The sequence below is a fragment of the Notamacropus eugenii genome, chromosome 2 (assembly GCF_028372415.1).
Source record: "Notamacropus eugenii isolate mMacEug1 chromosome 2, mMacEug1.pri_v2, whole genome shotgun sequence".
Classification (NCBI taxonomy): domain Eukaryota; kingdom Metazoa; phylum Chordata; class Mammalia; order Diprotodontia; family Macropodidae; genus Notamacropus; species Notamacropus eugenii.
The window spans coordinates 76,683,679-76,705,273 of NC_092873.1; the positions used below are offsets into that span (position 1 = coordinate 76,683,679).

The 21,595-nt window shown below is 38.4% G+C and overlaps 1 protein-coding gene across 3 annotated transcripts in view; it reads left to right on the forward strand.

Moving 5' to 3' along the window:
* LOC140525563 (uncharacterized) overlaps positions 1 to 507 on the forward strand; it is a 66,338-nt gene extending 65,831 nt beyond the window's left edge. For all 3 annotated transcript variants that reach the window (XM_072641068.1, XM_072641066.1, XM_072641067.1), the window contains one exon: positions 331 to 507. In XM_072641068.1, coding sequence (XP_072497169.1) covers positions 331 to 453 — 123 coding nt within the window. In that variant the 3' untranslated portion in view covers positions 454 to 507. The remainder of the gene's footprint in view (positions 1 to 330) is intronic.
* The last annotated feature ends 21,088 nt before the right edge of the window (positions 508 to 21,595 follow it).

The following is a 21,595-nucleotide window of genomic DNA, read 5'->3' on the forward strand; positions in this document are numbered from 1 at the left end:
ATAGTTCTCAATCACTTTCTTAATGGGGAAGGAAGACCCCAAAATTTATATCCAAAGCTTAATTCCCTTAGTACTAGCTGCAGTTGAACACATATAGCAACCAGTATATAAATCCATTTATCCAAGTCAATAGCAAAACAGAAATAAACAAAGTATATAGAGAAAAATGCATACTAAATAATACAGAGTAAATGAGCCCTCCTGTTGGGAACAAGATAACACAACTAAGAGTAGGAGTCTCAGACTTGTCCAAAGGGAAATTTCCTGTAGTCTCTGATGTAGTAAGCTGAGGATGGGGAACTGATAGAGATGGTCTGTTTTTTCCCCCAGAATGTCTCTTCCTTCATGAACCTGAAGAAAAGTTGGAATTGTGCATCTGATGGAGAAGAATCTGACCCCCCTCTGATGGAGGTGCTCATAGGTTTTTCCCTTGGGGATTCCCTTGGGATATGAAGGTCAACTCAGATTCTAAAGGAAAGAAAAGAATAAACTTCCAACACACAACAATCCTAACAACGGGGGAAAATATCTCAGTTATGAATATAGCCATGTATAAATGTTGTATATGCAATTATTCTTTAGCAAGGGACATTACTCTCCAATGTGACATCATCTACTTTAAATCTCAGAAAACCAGGGGAGGGGCACATGCCTTTCGTGCCTTAGAAGTAACTTCCCCCTCCTCTAAGTTAATGGTTTCCAAACATTTTTGATTGTATACCCTTACCAGTAAAAGATTTTTGAGAATGCATCTTGAATATGTATATAATTACTTATAATGCTTATAAATTATATGTGTGTACTATTGATAATTGATAATTATTGATAATTGTATTGATAATTATTTATATCATAAAACTTTTTTAAAAGTATAAATTAAAAGAGAATAAGAACAGAACAATATTCGATCTTGGAATTCCTTGAAATAGGAAAGTGACATGGTCAGACCTGAGCTTTAAGAAAGCCACTTTGGCAGCAGTATAGAGGATGAGTGGGAGACATGAGGGGAATAGGACAGGGAGACAATTAGGAGGCTACTGTATAGTCCAGGTAAGGGATGATGAAGACCTGAGCAAGAATCATGACTGTGAGTAGAGAAACTATCTCTACTCACAGATGGGAGAGATGTGGAGGTAGAAACAAGATTTGGCAATGGATTGAATGTAAAAATGTGAGGAGTCAAAGATGACACTGAGGTCATGAAACAGGATGACTGGAAGGATGGTGGTGTCCTTATTGGTAATAGAAAAATTGGGAAAAGGATGGATTTGGGTAGGCGGGGAGGTCATGAAAGGATTTCTGCAATTAATTTATTGGTGCCTGCCTGTCTTGTACAACTTTCTCTGAATTTAAAATTAAAAAAGCAGAGAAGTGAGGTTCTTACTCATCCATCACTGCCCCAGAATACAAAATCCACCATTCAAGGGGCCTCTGCTGAAGTCACGAAATGATATATATGGGGGGAGGGGTTGGATACACTGAGGGGGATGCCTGGGAATTTTCCCAAAAGTACCTGCTCAGTTCAACAACTGAAGGTTGGCAGTTTACATGTGGAAGGAACTGGGAGGAAAGAGAGAATGGTAAATGACCCAGTTTCCCCACCCCCAGATTAGTTATTTGCATTCTCCTTGGGGTAAGACCTGAATTCTAATTTGGCCTCACTTATTTGCTAGGTGACAAATCACTTAGCCTCTTGTAGGGTTAAGGGAATATAAGATCTTCCTTGTCCATTAATAGGCCTATGTGACCACGTGTTCCTTTCTTTTTTTCCTTTGGAACATGGGCTGTGCTCCCAGTTCTAAAGGGACACAGGTATTTCAATCATGGATGGTTTGCTGCTTTGAACTCTGGCCCAGATGTGATACATTCACAGATGTGATACATTCCCTGCTGAGTCACATAGGTTTTCACGCCTTTTGGCACTGAGCTAATTAGGCACTGAGTCACGTGGGTTGTGATGCCTTCTGACTCTGAACCTATTAGTTGAAAACTATATATACCGGAATGTTAGTATTTTACTTTGAGGCTCACTCATGGGAAGAATGTTTCTTTGTGATTTGGCCAGATGAGACTCTGGGTAGCCTTTGTTAAGGACCCCTCCCCTTTGTGAACCCAGATATTGGTGCATCTGGTGATGTAAATTACTTTGTTTAGATAGGTGGAGTCCTGTCTATTGGATTCTTTCTTGGATACTCACTTCTCTCTACTTGAATATCTTTCTCATCAGTTAATTAAAATAGAATTGCTAACCCCTTTGAAACTGCCTTTCCTTTAGAAAAGCAGATCAAGAGCCTGTGTTAGCAGCCCTCTTGTGTGCTGGTGTTATTGGTCTTACATCCACAGCAGTTACTAGTAGCATTCCTGCTACACCTCTGTGTGCCTCAATTTCCTCATCTACAAAATTGAGATAATAATAGCACCTACCTTCCAGGGTTGTTGTGAAGATCAAACGAAATAATAATTGTAAAGCACTTAATATGGTCTCTGACATGTAGTAAATGCTACATAAATGTTATTATTATATAACAAAAGGAGGCAAAAGATTAACCTCAATTATCCTCACATAGAGGGAAACAAACCTTCCAAAGCAGATTATATTGCTTTGCTTTAAGATTTCCACCCCAATATCCCACTGCAATTCCCTTCTTCTCCTCCTCCTGATCTCTACCCGTACGGTACCTTCCATATCCCCACAGCCCACAGGCATTTCGGCTACTTCTGCTGTGACTGTGACATGAGCTTTGCTCCTCTATCATCCCTGAGCTGGCAGAAGAACCTGCTGACTTTTTCAGGATCTCTAAAGTCTGTGATACTCCCAGAAGAAGTGAGAGGTAACACAGCTATGAGGAGATGTCAGGGGAAGAGAAACCTCTGGAGAAGCTGTGTCACAGCAAGAACAGGACATGGGTCAATTTAGGAGATTGGGGGGAAATTAAACACAGGTTATAACTGGTGATCTTGTAAAGTAGCTTACCCTAGGTAAGGTCCACAGATTAAGATGCCAGAGAATTGATGCCATTGGCAACTATTTTAATGGTTTAATGTATATCTGGCCAGGTCACTTGCTGAAAAAAAATCTCTATTTGGTGAAAAAAAGGAAGTCCCTGAAGTTCAAATTCTAGCATTTGAGGCTGTTCACAGTTAGACATATCCCTGACTTTCTTATCATATCTCACATTAACTGCTATTATATATATGTATGTACATATATATATGTGTATATATATATATATATATAATTATAACCAAATAATATTGTTTACCGTCAGTCTAACACAACCTGTTCTCTCTTAATTCTGGGCTTCTGCCCAGGATATTCCTGTACTTTAAGTGCCATCCCTTTCTTTTCTTTGCTTTTTAAATTTATACCCATCCATTAAAATTCAAACCAAAGGGACTTCTCTCTGAAGCCTTCCCCATCTAATTAATGGTCAGCCATAGTAGAGTGACTGCTGCGTCCCAGGAACTGTGTTAAGTACTGGGGATACGGAGATAGAAATGATACAGTTCCTAGCCTCAAGGAGCTTATATCTACCTCAGGAAATCATATGTACATATAAAAGTCAATACACAAATACATATGAAATAAATACGAGATAATTTGGGGAGCAGGCACTAATGACTAGCTGGGGGGATCCGTATAGGCTTCAGTAGAGATGGTCCATGAGCTGAACTTTCACGGAAGCTAGGGATTCTAAGAGTAGAGGTGACAGAGAGGTACGTGTAAGGAGACTGATTTGACTTCCTAGGAAAAACTGAGACTTGGTTTCCAGGACTGGAATATATCTCTGTAGGGTTATACCTTCTGCAAAAGGAATAGGATAGATAAAAGGAATAGTGGAATAGAACTGAGAAGGTGTATTCATGGGAAGAAATCCAGGTTGGGGGAGAAACATTTGGACGACGAGGTCAGAAACAGTATATTTGGACAAAAAGAGGTATGTCTTTTATATTAATTTATCTGTGTACATGTAGTTTCTTACTAATAAAATGTTTCTTGCTCCTCAGGGGACAAGGGAGGCTTTCTTTTCGTCTTTGTATCTTCAGGATCAAGCATATTAATAAATATCTGTTGTACTGAGGGATGAGAAACTCTGAAGAATGAAATTTTGAAGACACAGAGAAATACTTTAAATTAGGAGAAAAAGTCAGTTTTCTAAAGAGACCAATGGTATAGTGGAAAGCATGCATTGGTAAATTGAACATAGAAGAGACAAATTAAAATCCAGTCCTTAAAGTTTACCAGCTATGTGATTCAAGGCAAGTCACTTAAGCTGAGCTTTGTTTCCTTCCTCTGTGAAATGAGTATGCTAATAATAGCATATATCTTGCAGAGACTTTATATGAAAAGTGCATTTGAAACCTTAGAACACAATATAAATGTCAGCTATTATTATTGTCATTATTACTTCTAAAGACGTGCCCAAAGCAAGGGTGAGGTGGCCGAAAAATATTGTCAGGAGTACTAATGGTCAGAATAAATTGAGGCTAACAAGAACAAACTAATCGTAAAGAAGGGGGAGGGTTTAAGAAGGAATAAAAAAGAAATAGGACCACAGTTCAGGGTGTCTAGAAATTACAATACCTAACCACAGAAGGGAAGCCTATTAAATTTCATCTTACATGATTTGTTGCAATATTCTAATCTGGTCCAATCTTTGTAGGATCATCTGAGGAAGAAGGGAAGAGAGAGAACTGGGGGAAACTTTATGGATGAAACCACATTGGCATTCATTTCTAATTTTAACAACTGCCACTTTAGGTCACCTATAACCAGGCATTCCATCATCCATCTATATAATGCTAAATAAAAACGTTTAAGAAAAAGGTAAAAATCAAAGTGATGGGGTAATTTGAAATTATGTGTACACAGAAAAAAAATTTTCAGCAGCACCATTCCAACCCACCTCGCCCAAACCCAAGGGAAATAGATTAGTGCTGGCTTTCATGACTGGTTTAATGTAAGCCATGCTGTGTTGTGACATTTTAAAAGCTATGATCTGTAAAGGATTTGGCAAAGCATGAAAAGCACTTTTAAAATTCTATAGAGAGATATCAAAAACCACCAAATGTTAATGACAGTTAACTAAATATCTTTTTTAGTTTCTTTCTGCCAACTGCAAGCTTCATCAATTCAGTTTACCTTAAAAGGATAATGTTGTTTTGTCATAGCTACATATTTTCAATATGAGTAATATTGTTATTGTTCTAAATATGACCAAATTATGTGAGAGGCACTGCAGAACAGTGGGAACATTGTGGAACTCAGACTTACCGTATCTAAGTTTGAATTCCATTTTTATGACTTACTATATTTGTGATTTTGGGCAAGTTCCCTCTTTGATTAATATCATTTTAACTTAAGGTCAATTACTTTAACTTATAGTCATTCACTTATCGAATCACTTATATTCCCAGACTCAGGTTTTATCTGTTATCATAATTCTATTCAGAAAAAAATGTTCATCCCACAACTACTAGATTATTCTCTCTTGATTAGCCTAGTCCAACTTTAGGTCTCACTTCCTCCCCAAAACCTAGTGTGAATTAGGTAGATCTGAAGTATGGGGTCCTATTTCACTTTAACGCTATAGAGACAATCACACTCCATTGTGAGACAGCTTGGGGGTTGTTGGTCATCTGTTCTCTAACAGAACCAGTGGTATCAGCAGGGTGATGTCTTGTCCTGCAAATATATTGGATTTAAGTGATACAGGGCTGTGCAAAGTCATCAGCTTTACTGTCTCCTCCAGTCATTGGGAGCCCAGTGGCAAGACATAATCAGGACAACTGGTGGTGGCCCTGGATGCAATGGGAGACCTGCTGTACAAAGTCAGGAAGATCTGAGTTCAAATCCAACCTCAGACACTTGCTAGCTTTGTGATCCAGGACAAATCACTTAACTTCTATTTACAGTGGGGCTAATGACAGCACTTACCTTACAGGGTTGTTCTGAGGATCAAATCATTTAATGTTTTTTTTTTTAAGTGTCTAGCACAGTGCCTGGTACATAGTAGGCTCTTCATAAATGCGCATTCCCCATTCCTTTTCCATTATGGGTAACAATGATCATTATATTGTTATACAATCTAAGAATCTGTTTATTTAATTCATCTCAAAGTCCATGTGAAGATAGTCTGAAGGAAGTAGGTCTGCTTACTAGAAAAATAAGCAACTGGAGTAAGATCTAGAGAAGATTTAGATGAACTGGAGTCTTCAAGCATTTGAAGAACTATCATTTGGAAGAGGGATTCAATTTGTTCAGTCTAGGCTCAGAGAGAAGAATTAGGAGGAAGTTATAGAGAGGCAAATTTAGGCTCTATGTAAGGACAACAAGCAAAGAATTGAAGCTGTCTGAAAAAAGAAATGATTGTCAAGAGGATTACCCTTTATTAGTGGTCATCTATATGGACATAATAGTTTACACAACACACCCAGGTTGACCTCATATAGGCTCCATTTAATTCTCTGAGCCCTCATTTGTCCCTCTGTGAATCCCCACAGATCAGTAAACATTAATCACAGTACAACTTGATGGTGAAAAGAGGATATTTTACTTAAGATAGAAATGTGATTTTGCAAACACTATTAGTACCCATTTCTCCAAGCAAATTCCTTCCCACCTTACCAACAGAAGGTTGGTAGTCCTTGCCCTTGCCCTTCGCTACTTCTACCATCCAACACAGGGGAGCAGGAATTAGTGGGTCAAAACCTTGTCCGCTGATGACCACAAATGATGATTTGTGATATTGATAAAGATATACAGAGGAAAGAACCAAGATGGGGAAGAGCCTTGAATTCATGCCATGCAAGGACTGGTTGAATGAAATAGGTATGTTTCCTGGAGAAGTCTTCAATTCAAAAAGTCTTAATTAACTAGATGCAAAGCACATACAAAGGGCAAAAAAAAAATGTCTCTCAAAGAACTTACACTCTACTTGACTTGGGGATGCAGCTCATATTATATGATAGTTGTATTTTTTATTAATAATTTTTATTTTTTGTTATTCTAAACTTCAGAAACACCAATTTTCCAAATACAACAGAGAATGAAGAAAGAATATATGAAACTATATTACAGAATATATGAAACTCTAATACACGTATCTTAGGGGGAGTTAGTATATAATAAATTCTATGTTAGCTGTCCCTGTTTAGTTTTCTTTGTGAACATCTTCTTCTGTACATTTCTTTAAAAATGTTTCAGTGACCCTCGTTTTTTCTTTTGCTTTACCAATAAATTAGTCCCACTAAATTCCCTCCCCCCCCCTTAAAAATATCCTTCCTTGTAACAAATAAACATTGTCAAGCAAAACAAAACACATACACACATTGCCCATTTTCAATGTTTACAAGTCCATCACCTCTCAGGGGCTGAGGGATAGGGGTGGAGTTGATGTTTAATCATTGGTCCTTCTGAGTTGTGGTTGGTCATTGATCAGAGTTCTTAAGTCTTTCATAAGTTGTTTTTCTTTACAATATTGTAGTTGCTATATTAATTGTTTTCCCAGTTCTTGTTTGATTCTACATCAGTTCATATAAGTTTTCTTAGATTTCTCTGAACTGATCCCTTTCATCATTTTTTTTATGGTGAAATAATCCATTACATCTATATACCATAATTGGTTCAGTTCTTTTCCAGTTCTTTTTCACAACAGCAGAAGTAAATGCATTGGATGAGATGAAAGACATTATAAAGTATATTGGAACTGGTTGAAGACATTCAGTCTAAGACAAACTGGACACTGAGGAAAGACAGCTACAAAGACTATATGAGAGCTTGTCAGAAAGCTACAGCAAACCTCAGGAGAACTTCAGGAGAACCTCCCACCCCCACAGGGGAATAAAGCCTTCTAGCAAAAGGTCTTCCAGGAGAGCTATGTTACCCTTTGCTAAAATGCATTCCAAGTTTGAGTAATCTTTGCACTGGATTCCATTTATACTTGTGGGAAAGTGTGCCTCTGTTTGGTTAGGGTTTCCCACCTTTTTTGGTGGGGGGAGGAGGGATATTTTGTATCAACTGCTAATCTGGTAACTATCATAAAAGCTAATTAAATCTGGCTGACTAATTAATATTAATGAGGATAGCACACCAGTGGGAAGGGAACTTGTAAACTATAGTACTAGAAAACTACCCCCAATCCCTCAGGGTTACCCCTAGACCTCTCTAGGCACTCAACCTACCAGTGCAAGGGGGGAGGGGAAGTTGGTAGAGTGATCCCAGACATATCATACACTACGGGGAACTTTTCCAACATTATATAGAACAGAAAAGGGCCAGAAGCCCTAAGGGTCTCCATGTTATCTGGTAGCCTCCTCTGTGGAGTTTCTCTTCCTGCAAAACCTGAAGCACAGGACCTTTGAAAAATGAGACATAACAAAGAGAAAGAGGCAGAGAACATCTGCCCAGAGAATTACCTCCATTGCTTTGTAGCCTGTGAGAGGCATTTCTCTGCTTTCTGTTTACCGTTTAACTTCTTAGTGCATAGACAGGTTGCTTCCAAGCAGGTTTGAATCTGACTAGCTCCTAGCATAACAGTGAAAGTAAGAGATAGGATGAATGGGGAGATAAGAGAAGGGAGAAATTTTGATAGCTGAGAGATGGGGAATATGAAACCGAGAAACTGATATTTTGCTTTCACAAGGCTGATGGGACCTGATAGTTCCCCATGTAGAGCTATCAGAAGCCAGCTAGAGGACTCATAGGACCATCTCACAGTATAAAAAGTGACTCATGTATATGAAAAGGAAATGAAATGCAGTACAGTGGTAAGAATACTGGGTCAAGAGTCAAAGGACCTGGATTCAAATCCTGGATGTCCATTTATGATCTTGGGCAGGTCACAACTCTGAACCTCAGTTTCTTCCTCTACAAAATGAGATGGTCCGACCAGATGACTGCTAAAGTCCCTTCAGTGTCTACAGTCCTATGAAATAAGACACAATGAATTCTTTGCCTTGCCTTTAATTAGGAAAAAATTAGCTCAAGTCTATTTTCACACATCTTTTGAAACAATGGGATCAGAATAGATCAAAGAGTGGAAAATATATAGACTGTTACAGTAGTGATAAATTAGATGTAGACAAATAATGGGACTGTGATATAATGACAGCTGTTAGAATGCAACATGTCAAAAACTTAATTCCCCATATGCACTCTAAAAACCTCCCTCTCTATTTTTGGTTGAAGTCTTGTCACTCAGGCTTCAAACACTGGAATCAATTTTCCATTCTTACTCTCCTCACATCCCACATTTCAATCAATGCCTGACAGTTCTGTCCCAGGAATAGCTCTGAACTCATTCCCTCATCACCGTTCACATTATTAGTTTATTTACTTTTACTTTAGCCCTTTATTACCCAACTCTTCCCTGCCAACTAGTTTCTTGCATCTAGTCTGTCCTCCCTCCAAAATATTATTCACAAAGCTGTCCAATTCTTCCTAGTGCACAGGCTTGACTGGGGTACTTCTCTGTTCAAAACTCTTTAGTGGCTCTTTATATAACCCATGGAATAATAATACCTGAAATTTATATCATGCTGTAAGGCTTGTATGCAAATATATAAATATTTCTATATAATAAAGGTTTCCATATAAATTTACATCATGCTCCATGGGGCTTCTCTATGTAAAGTTCAAATATATATTTTATGCATACAAATATATATGTTGTTGTTGAGTTGTTTTAGTCATGTCTGACTTTCTGTGACCCCCATTTGGGGTTTTCTTGGCAAAGAGTGGTTTGTCATTTCCTTCTCCAACTCATCTTACAGATGAGGAAACTGAGGCAAACAGGGTTAAGTGACTTGCCCAGGGTCACACAGCTAGTCAGTGTCTGAGGCAGGATTCTCCTGATGCTAGGGTCAGCACTCTATCCACTCAGCTCATTACCTGCAATATATGTGTGTATGTCTTTATATAGATATAACACACACGTATATGTGCACACATACATATATGCCACATACAACATGCACCACATAAACATGTGCCTCGTGTATATATGTACATACGTGTGTGGCATGCATACATACATGTATATATGTACCCTCAGATATATGCGATTATTATCCCTACTTTACAAAAGATGTTCGGATAGTTTAAAGCACTTGACCTGGGTCATAACAACACGAAGTGGCTGTGATGGGATTCTTTCTTATTTTTAAGTGCTGATGCCCTTTGTATCAACATCATTTTCATGTCTGTCAGCTAGCATTTATTAAATATTTATAAAGTCCCAGGCACTGTGCTAAGGGCTGGGAATACAAAGAAAGGCAAAAGGCAGACCCTGCTCTCAAGAAGCCCACTGTTTAATGGGGGAGATAACATGCAGGCAACTATGTACAATAAGATACATGTAGGATAAATGGAGATAATCGACAGAAGGGAGGGGAACCAGGAAAGGCTTCTTGCAGAAGGTGGGACTTTACCAGAGACTTGAAGGAAGCAGAGAAGGCAGGAAGCAGAGATGAGGAAGGAGAGAGTTCCAGGCATGGGGTGACAGTCAGTGAAAATGTAGCGTCAAATGATGGAGTGTTATGTTTGGGGAACAGCACAGAGGCAATGCTGGTGGTTCAAAGAGTACGTGGGAGCAATGTAAGGTTTAAGATTGGAGGTATGAAGAGGTCAGGTTAGGGAGGGCTTTATAAGTCAACCTGAATATTTTATATTTATTCTGGAGGCAAGAGTATATGATTGAATAGGATAAGCTTGGATCAGATTTGTACTTGCAGAAGACAACTTTAACAGTTATGTGGAGAATGGATTGGAGTGAGGAGAGGCAGACATGTCAATCTATTGCAGTAATCTAGGTGTAAGATAATGAGGGCCTGCAACAGGGATGGTGCCAGGGTCACAGAGGAGAAGGGGGTGTATACAAGGATGTCATGAAGGCAGAAATGACAGGATTTGACAACTGATAAGATGGGGGAATGGGGGAGAATGAGGAGTTAAGACTGACAACTAGGTAGTGAGCTGGGGAGACTGGAAAGATGGTAATATCCTTGAAAATAATAGGTAAATTTAGAAGAGGGGAGGGATTTGGGGGGAAAGATAATGAGTTCAGTTTGGGACATGTTAAGTTTAAGATGTCCAGGAGACATCCAGTTCAAGATATCCAATAGCCAGTTGAAGACGAAAGACTAGATGTCAGATGAGAGGCTAGAGTTGTATAAATAAATCTGAGAATCATCTGCATAGAGAAGATAGTTGAATCCATGGGAACTGGTGACATTATCAAGTGAAATAGCATTGAGGAAGAAGAGAAGAGGACCCAGGACAGAACCTTGGGGGGACACCTATGGTTAGGGGTGTGACTGGGATAAGAGCTAGCAACGGTGACAGTGTGGGAATGGTCAGACAGGCAGAAGAACAAGGACAGAGTAATATCAAGAAAACCTAGAAAGTAGGGAATATCAAGGAGAGAAGGTGACTGAGTGTCAAAGGCTGCAGAGAGGTCAAAGAGGATGAGGATTGAGGAAAGGCTGATGTGGCAACAGAACAGTTCCAACTGAATGATCTAAGTCAGCAGCCCAGATTGCAGAGAGTTAAGAAGAGTGTGAGAGGAAAGGAAATGAGTGATGCTTATAGACAGGAGTTCAGGCACAAAAGGGAGAAAATATAATATTGTAGGATAATAGTTAACAGTGAAGACTGGATTAAGGGAGGGTTTTTTGAGATTAGAAAGGCATAGGTATATTTGCAGGTAGCTGGGAAACAACCAGTAGACAGAGAGAGATTGAAGAGAGGTGATAGAATGGGGATGACAGAGGGGGCAATATTTTGGAGAAGACAGAGTAGAATGGAGTATTTGTGCAAGTAAAGGGGTTTGCCTTGGCAGAGCAAAGGATCACCTCTTCTTATGAGATGGGTAATGGAGGAGAAAGCATCAAAGGCATCTTAGTGATATAAGACGAGGGAATTTTTTGGTTAATGGCCAAAAACTCAGTGAAATATGAGGCAAGGTTTTAAGCCGAAAGGATTGGAGGCAGGGAAGCCATGGAAGGCTTGAAGGGGACTGAAAAGGTTTGGAAAAACTGCTGGAGTGACTAGGGTAGTGAGTCAATTAAAGAGATATAAAAAGATTGCCATGCTGCAGTGAGAGCCTAGTTGAGATTATGTACCGCAAATTCTTAGTGGACTTAATGAGCACAGTTTACTGATTTCTCCATTAATTTCTGAATTTATTGTTCTTCCTCTCTTGGCTTTTCTTTGCAGGGTCACGATGGCTAGAGAGCCAGGCCTGAGTTAAGCTCAAATCCAACTTCAGAAACTTCTTAGCTATCTGACCCTAGGCAAGCTACTTAATTTCTGTTTGACTCTGTTTTCTGCACTCTAAAATGGGGAAAATAATAACGTGTACCTTCCCTATGAGAATCAAGTGAAACAATATATGTGAAGCACTTGGCACAAGTGCCTTCCCTTCCCTTTCCTTAACCTTGAGCCTACTGCACTCAGATATCACAGGCTCCTACCCCCCTACCTGAAGGCTCTCTTCTGGACCCTCCAGGCTTCAGAGTGATTATCAATAGTAACTGTTGCTGTTTCCCTCCCAGCCTGATGTCTTTCTTTTCTTTGCCTCATTAAAGTGGCCGTGCCCTGACTACTTCTTAAACAAGTCTATTCAATGAACGGCCATTACCTTACTCTAAGTGAGTACCTGCATAGACCTTGACCCAAAGGGGCCTAAGTCTCCTAGTGCATCCTGGGTCATCTCCAGTCATCCTGAGTAAGATCAGGTCACTAGATTCAGAGGGCTCTGGAGGAGAAGTGAGGCTGGTGACCTTGCACTCCCTCCCTCAAAACAAAGTCAAGTATAAGTCATGTCATCATTTCTCTAATGGCATGGTCTTCTTTGGCAACGAAGGACGAACACAACAACAACAGTTCTAACAGAGCTGCCAGGGGCAATATGTGGTTAAGTGACCTAATGATGGTGAACTTGTGTAATAATTATACTGTTTCTGAGAATGGAATTCTTCAAAGTTCTTTTAACTCACCATTGTCCACTTTTACCTCCACTATTATTATTTTCCTCTGGTCTTTACTTTCATTCTGCCATCTGCTCATCCATATTCTTCTAACCATCTACTTCATAAATTTCCTGCAATATCATCACATGACTGAATAAATTCGTTCAGTGTTCCATCATTCCACTCCTCTGTATTTTCCCCCCTTTGCTTATCTTCAACTCCAGGGAATATCATATCCTTCCCTAATCCCACTCCAAGGATAAACTGGTCACCTGAAATTTCATCACCATACAGATTGACTCAGTTTTGATGCTCCTCACTTTCTCAAGTTGCCTTCAGTTGCCTTTCCCCTCTGATAGGAGGGTAGGGCACTGAACTCCCAAAGCCTTCCTTTTTAGAAGGCTCACAACCTTCCTGGTAACTCCATTTTTCATCAGCATCTCTCCTGGACTTCTTGGATTCCACTAAACATAACATCCTCTTGCTATCCCCAGGTCTTCCCATTCCTTCAGTTATTTTGCTTGTTGTTTTTCCTCATTAGATTTTAAGCTCATTGAGGGCAGGAACTTTTTCTTCTTTGTATCCCCAGGATCAGCACAGTGCCTGGTACATTACAGGTGCTTAAAAAATGTTTACTGAACTGAATGTTCCATTTTGACAATTTTTTCTACTACCCTATGTTGGGGATGGAAGCTCAATTCCATGTGGACAGTCTCGGGCGGGTAAAGGTGGGAACTTCTAAATCTTAGAGTTCTCATGAGGCCCCCCATGAAACACCAGGGAATCGAGGAGTGACACCGAGCTATCTCGTGGATTTCCGCCTCTTCCCGTGAGAAACTTGATGGGAGGAGCATCCCCGCCCTCGAGACTGTCCCGGATCTGGGCACACCTATTGCTATCTAACAGGCATGGTATTCAGGTGCAAACTACGCGGCCAGAGAGCTTAATTAGGGTCAGGAAAGCCTGAAGGTGCTCTTAGCGCGGAGGGGCCCTGACAGGACAGAAGGCTCCGTTTTTCTTCTCTTCGCTCTCCCCTCCCCTTCTCTCCCCACTTACACTTCTGCTTCCAATCTCTTACTGTAAGATCTTTGCCTCCTTGGGAGACTTCTCTCTCCCTCCTAAGGAAGAGCTCCCCCTGAACATGTAACCAGGACCCTGAATAAAGCCTAACCCTTGTTCGACTCCGGAAAGTCTCTTCTCTCATACGTTTATCCGGTTTGGCCAACCAAAGACCTGGGACAGGTAAGGTAAGACTCGGGTAGCCCTCAGGCCTCTAGGCCTGGCAACCCTACCTATAACCAATCATCCATTTGTTAAAAACAATTTATTTTTAATTTTTTTTCTTTTACTGTAGCTTTCTCAAACTTCCTCAAATGCTATCTTCCATGAATTGCAACTTTCCTGTTCATCTTGAACCAGGAAGAGAGGAAAATTTCAAACATCTCAGTGCCTAGTGTTCTTTAGATTGATTCAAATACACTGTGGTCAATAGACATACCTATAAGTCACCTCTACTACCTCTTACAACTCTTAGCTATTACTGGTTACCACTACTTATGGCCCAGACTAATGTTTTATAATGACTTGTTTCTTTCCATATTGCTTCTGCCATCTTCTTTGGTGACTTCAAACATCCACATGGACAACTCCATGGGTATAATTTTAAAGTTCCTTGATTTCTTGTATAATGAATTCCATCTCTATGCCTCATCAATAACCACCAATAAAAACAAAATAATCCATTTCTGAGACCTTTGCTACAAAATTACCATTTCTACCAACAACTTACTTGTTATTTTTCATACATACTGATCAAAACCTTGTTCCTTATTTAACTCAGATCACTGACTTCTTTTGAATCTTATGTCTTTTTTAAAATTTAATTTAATTCATTTGAATCCTATGTCTTCTTAAAAATTTAATTTAATTAATTTGAATCCTATGTCTTTTTAAAAATTTAATTAATTTGAATCCTATGTCTTTTTTAAAATTTAGTTTAATTCATTTGAATCCCATGTCTTTTTAAAAATTTAATTAATTTGAATCCTATGTCTTTTGATACACATATCTTGCCTCCTTCTTTTTGGCAGTATATCATATTTAGGCATGACATGACAGAACAAGAAAACTCAAGAACTTATTTTTAAACAAATTAGGAAATATGGTTTATGCACAATTTATTATCCTGTGTTTCAGCAGCCCTTTACAAAGTTAAATGAAATAGAGAGCTGTATACACAGCACATGGAGTGTGACCCTGATTATGGTTCTGGTCGTTAGGGTGAGGAAAAAAATAAGCTGTGACATCTAATTTGAGTGTGTAGGACATTATATTTTGGCCAAAATTTGAGATAAGGATATTAATTCTAGTGGAATTAACTAAATTCATACTAAATCTGGGCTTAGGTTGGGGGAGTTCAGGTAGAAAAAAATGAGTTGAGCAAGGAGAGTAAGGTGAAATGGGAAGGGGAACAGTGAGGAGGGAGGATGTGAAGCCAAGATTATAGAGTGGTAGGAAACAAGATAAAAAGCTTCCCTAATAAATAATTCATTCAAAGGATCTAGAAAATGCACCAGACCAAATCCTGATGGGGAAATTTACAAAAAGTCACAGTGAGTCATTTGTCCATCCCAACTTGGCATAGAGAGATAGAAAGGGAAGTCTGTGGATACTGGGGATGGGGTCAAGCCAAGAGTATGCTTTGGAGGAGCACTCCAGTGTCCAGGGAAACAAATACTGAGGCATCTCCAGAGCCATAATGAGACATGAAAACAGGGACAGATACAAACTGGCAGCTTTGTCACTCACTACCCAGTCCTAGGTCACAGATCCAGGGCAAACTGAGAAGGGAATCAGTGCAGAGATGTGGTGTTCTTGGGGGCAATGTGCCAAGAAAGGAGGAAGCTCAGAAGCTAACAGCAATAGCCTTGTAGTACAGAATATGGGTATAGAACAGGGTCTCATTTCCATCGTCTACTCCAGTTACCAGAGGAATAGCCAGGGCAGGAATTCCAAACCTAAGGGGAGCTTACACTTTGCCCCTCTGAACTTATGAGCTTCTCACCTGGCTGATAGGAAACAGAAATCTATTGATGGTAAAATGAAAATCCATGTCGTGAACTTGTGGAACTCAGACCAGGGAGATAGCAATCAGACTTTGCCCTGAATCAGATCATTTTGGGAACACTAAGAGCCTTCAGATCCTGTCTGTTCCTAGAAAAACAACACCTACTACTCCAAGAAAGCTGCAAAATGACCAGCCTATACCTTTTCTCCAGAAGTGCTGCAGAGCTCAGCCCTAACATCAAGTATGAAATCAGGAAGTAGGCTGAAAGAATAAGGAAGTAAAAAAAGAATTCCACCGTCATGGTGGCAGGGAAGTGCAAGACACAAACCTAGAAGAAAAAAAATGTCTCCAAAACATCTACATACAAAGCATCAGAGAAAATACAAGTTGGGCATAAACTCAACTAGAAATCCTGAAAGAGATGAAGCAAGAGTTTCAAAAAATAATTTAAAATTTTTTTTTATAAATGAAATGAGAGTTTTTGGGGGGAAAATGGAAAAAGAAGTGAGAGCTATGGAAGAAATAATTAGAAAGGGAATTAATAGGTTGTCACATGAAGTACAAAATCTTATTCATGCAACATTTTCCCCGGAAATCAAAATTGACCAAATGGAAGTCAATAATTCCAAGGGGCAGCAAAAAGCATTAGAACAAAGTCAAAAGACAGGAAAAAAAATCAGAGAAAATGTAAGGCATCTTATAGCAAAAACAAATAACCTAGAAAACAGATCAAGGAGAAAAAAATTAAGAATCATTAGACTATCTGAATTGCCTGACCCTCCCCTCCCAAAAGACATCATTTATCAAGAAATCTTAAAAGAAAATTGCCCAGATCCTTAGAACTAGAGGGTAAAGTAGAAATAAAAGGATTCCCCTGGTCATATCCCTGGTGACTTCCAAATGAAAACTCCCAGGAACATCATAGCTAAAATACAGAATTTCTACATCAAAGAAAAAATACTGTAAGCACTCAGAAAGAAAGAATTCAAGTACCAAGTCAGAATCATGCAAGATTATAAAGGAGTTAAAAAGATTTAATAGCTATCATTATAAAGGAGAAATTGCAATATAATATTCCAAATGGTAAAGGATATAGCCAAGGATAACTTAACCAGCAAAACTCAATATAATGCTACAAGGGGGGGAATGGCCCTTTAATGAAGTAGAGGACTTCCAATTATTCCTGATGAAAAAGAACAAAGCTATGTAGAAACTTTGAAATTCAAACATAAGAGTAAAGAGAAAAAAAGAAAACGAATAAAAAATGATTAAAAGACAAAACAAGGATAAACCGCTTACATTCAAATATAAGATTATATATATATGTATATAGTATATATATATGCATATACATATATATGTATGTATATGTATATATGTCTTATCTAAACCCTACCGTCATAAGGCAGTTCAATTACACAAGCATGGGAGTGACTGTCCTATCTCTTGATAATCTTGGGAAAAAATAAAAAGAGAAAGTCATAGTAATAGAATGGGAAAGAAGGGAAAGGAAGGTTAGAGGAAAAAATTATCTTATATATTCAGATGTGATGGAATACTATTGTGCTAAACTTTTATAATTGTAATGACCAACTACCATTTCAGAAGGCTAATGATGAAACATGCTACTTACCTCCTGATAGAAAGGTGAAGGACTCAGAATGCACACATGGCCAATGTTGAAATTTGCTCTGATTGACTGTATGTGTTTGTATTCCCAGTTGGGGGGTGATGAAGGTTGGAGGGGGAAGATGAGAGGGTGTGTCTTGATATATACATATATTTTTTGCATATATACATATATGTATGCAATGCATGTATATATACTTTTTTTAATAGAGTGATTTTGGATGGGAAGGCAATGTGATAAGTGGGAAGTTCCTTCTTATGGCAAATTTCCTTATTATTTTCCGGTCTAATCCTTTTCAATCTGTCCTACATTTTCTCCATTTTTCTTTTGTCTCTGGAATTCTACATGAATTTTTTGAGAGCCCAGTATGTTCTTTATTAGAAGGGGATTTTTTTTCCTCTTGTAAGTAAGGCATCCCACATTTATAAAAAGCATTTATTTTCCATCTGGAGTATTTGCTTACATGAGGTCTCAAAAAAAACCCAATATTTGCTAAACTCATGTTGCTCCTTTCTGGGGGTTTCTGGGGTTTTTTTTGAGAGGGGGGTTGTTTGTTTTGTTTTGTTTTTTGCCACTTATCAGTTTCCCTTGCTGGAGATTGCTTTAGCTGGCACAAAAAGGAGGTCCTTGTGTTGGTTTCTACTTAAGAGAAAAATCATTTATTCTATCTTCTTGATTTTGGGGTGGGGGATGGGGACTGAAGACATTAGTTAGGGCTCCAAATCAGTAGATACTGTATTCCAATCTGCACTTTTAAATTTCTAACATCAAGGGCATCTCTATTATATCTTAATTGAACTTCAGACTGCTATGACATTTTAACTAACTTTAATTTCTTCAAACTTCTTTTGTCCAGTTCCTGTTTCTGATTAACCCAGACTGACTAGTGCATATTACAAAACTGCATGTCTGTTTGTAGATTCCACATTTCACTCTTTTAATTTTATTCTCTGCTTACAAATAACATTTCAAGTGTTTTAGTTGCTTTGTTAGACTGAGCTTTCTTTTCCCCACTGAATCTGTCTTAGAAAATTAGTACAATTTTCTCTGCATTGAGCTTGTAACTTTTCCATAGTTAAACATATCTTTTGCCAATCTAATTGCCTAAAAATTTGTAAGTTTTCATGCCTAGATTGGGTGAAATGTAAAAAAAAAATTTTCCCAAAACAGAGTCATTCTATACCCCATTCTAAAAGTTGTACCAACTTTTTTTTTTTTACTCATTAGACGCTGTTCTGACCTCACCTGAGTTAATGGGGAAATTGTCCTGAAAGCCCACTAATCTACTATGGCCTCATTCATCCAAGGAATCTGGCCTTAGAACTCACTGGATGAAGGAACCTGATTCTAGACTTTACTGTCTGTCAGGAACCTGGTCTAAGTCTCACCCAAATGACAGGGTGTCTGGTCTTATTCCTGCAGGTCTTTTTGTCATCCTTTTGCACTTTTTGAGGCTTTTCCAGAAATGTGTCTAGTTAATCTTAAACTCACAACTTGTCTATTATATCTAAGTATAAAACAAGTCTACATGTACTAAACAAACCTGGAATGTCTTAAGTTTACAATGAAGCACATAAGATAATTACCAACATAAGCATAGACAAAAACACACACAAATACCTCTTAGTATGTCTAACAGGCCTTTCTTTAAAACAGTCACAGATTCTATGAGCCTACTTGAGGAGTGAGCAAGACTGGGCAGCTCTATCCTGAAAAATAATCCTGCAAAGGTTCAAAATGTCCGTCACTGTTTAGTTGTCAGGGCTGTCTCGGTAGGCTAGCTCTTGAAAGATGCTTAAATCGGAGTCCAAAGACTATTTAACTGTAGAAGAAAATCTCAATACTGTGTTTATTTGGCAAAAGCTTGTCAAAAACAAATTTATTACTCATCTAAACCCAAGCATCTTTGCTTATGGAGATCCAAATGGACACAAGATCTATCTTTTTTTTTTTTTTTAAATCTCTCTGGTCCAAGTTATGTCCTTACGTAAGGACAAGTTATAACTTACAAGACTCAAGAACAGGAGGCAACATTCCACAGTAAAGATTAAACAAGAATACAAAATTTAGGTTAAGAGTTTTTGATTCCCCAAACCGTATTGCTTTAGCAACAACTTTAGCACAACCTAAAGAATTCACTTCCCAAACCTATTCAATCTAGTAAAAAATGGAGAGAAATCTACAAGGTTCCTACCCTTGCCCAGTCACCATCTTCAGGGAAATCAGAATTTCTCCCAGAATTCTGATGTAATTTCCCTTTAGAAACTGTTTAAATCTCTGATAAGGATGTTACAAAAAGTATTCCAGACTAGGACTCTGACATAATGCCACGACTTGATATTTCTAAAAGAAGGGAGGGGATAGGGGCAGGATTAGGCTTAGTACGCTTTCACACATGGCAGTTTTATGTTGGTGGCAATGGGATATGAACACTTCTTCAAGTAAGTGTAGTGGGGTGGGAAAATAAAGGCAAAGAAGACTGAGCAAGGGAGCATGAGATTATGGATAGTAGGGGGGATGCAGGCAATAATATCATTTGTGGCATGAGGGAGACAGAAGTGAGGTGAATCTCCCCAGGGGCAACAATGCAATAGGCTTTTTAGAAATTTATTTGTATGTAAGAAATATGTTTGTCAGGAACTCCCTATGTTCGTTAGTGGCATGAATAATTACTTACCGATATTTTGCACCAGTGTTTCATGAAAAGGAATATTAGCAACCTACCCTTTTTGATAACGTTTTAAATTTTGATCTAGTGTCATGCAGGATCAAATGACAAAAACCACCAGATTCTAGCACTGTAAAAGCTCACAAAAGATGGACACATCCTTTTTTTTTAACTTCATTTTTCTTGGGGTTTTTTCATCTGTTTTCTTCTGCAACATGGTTAATATGGAAATGTTTTGCATGACTGCATATCTATAATCTATATCAAATTTCTTGCCTTCTTAAGGGGGAGAGAAAAATTTAGAACTCAAAATTTTTAAAAAGAATGTTAAAATTGTTTTTACATGTAATTAGAAAAAATAAAATGTGAAAATCTTTAAAAAGTTTGCAAACTATTATTTTTATTATATTTATTATTTATGATTATTTTTCAATAACAGTATTTAGATTATTAGGGACTAGGATAATGACTGCAAGAGGAAATAAATGACATTTGTGTCATGCTTTAAATTTGAAAAGCACTTTACATAGGAGCAAGGTAAGAGAGAAGTACAGTTATCCCTCTCACATTACAGGAGATAGGGGCATGATGCCCCCGAGATGTGGAAAATCCATATAAAACTTTTTGGTCCCCCCTTCCTGCCAGAGAAGTCTGAATTATTTCTTTTTCTTTTATGGGATATTTACAGTACTTTATTGTAAAGTATGGGTATATCAGTGGTATCAAAAAATAAAATATGTTTCTAAACTTTTTCTGTGTCATCTGCTGGCCTTCACATGTCAACTACGCATTGCACAAAAAAAAATTCCCATTTAATTTCTTATGCCAACCCATGATATACTGAAACATGAGACGTGGAAAGGATAATTAACTGTAATGTCTTCCTCTTCCCATCTCCACTGGTCATTTACTCAGGAGATATGCCTTGGGTTGCAACTTCCCCCAGATTAAAATTAACTGTAACGTTAGGTTAGAGTAAGGTTGTGGAGAGCCTTGAATATCAGTCCAAGGAATTTATGTTATTCTGTATTCAGTAGGGTACCATCAAAAATGGTAGCATCAGAGAATCTAGCGTGGTGACCATAGTAGTTTAGTCCTTATAAGCAAGGTGGGAAAATACTGATCCATACACCAGTTACATGGAGAGTCATTACTTCAGAATGGCCTACTCCATCCCAAGACAATTAAATCTAACCTGAGGGAAGTGCAGCCCAAGGTAAATCTCTACTCTGCTTGTTAGACCAGCATACTTACTGTT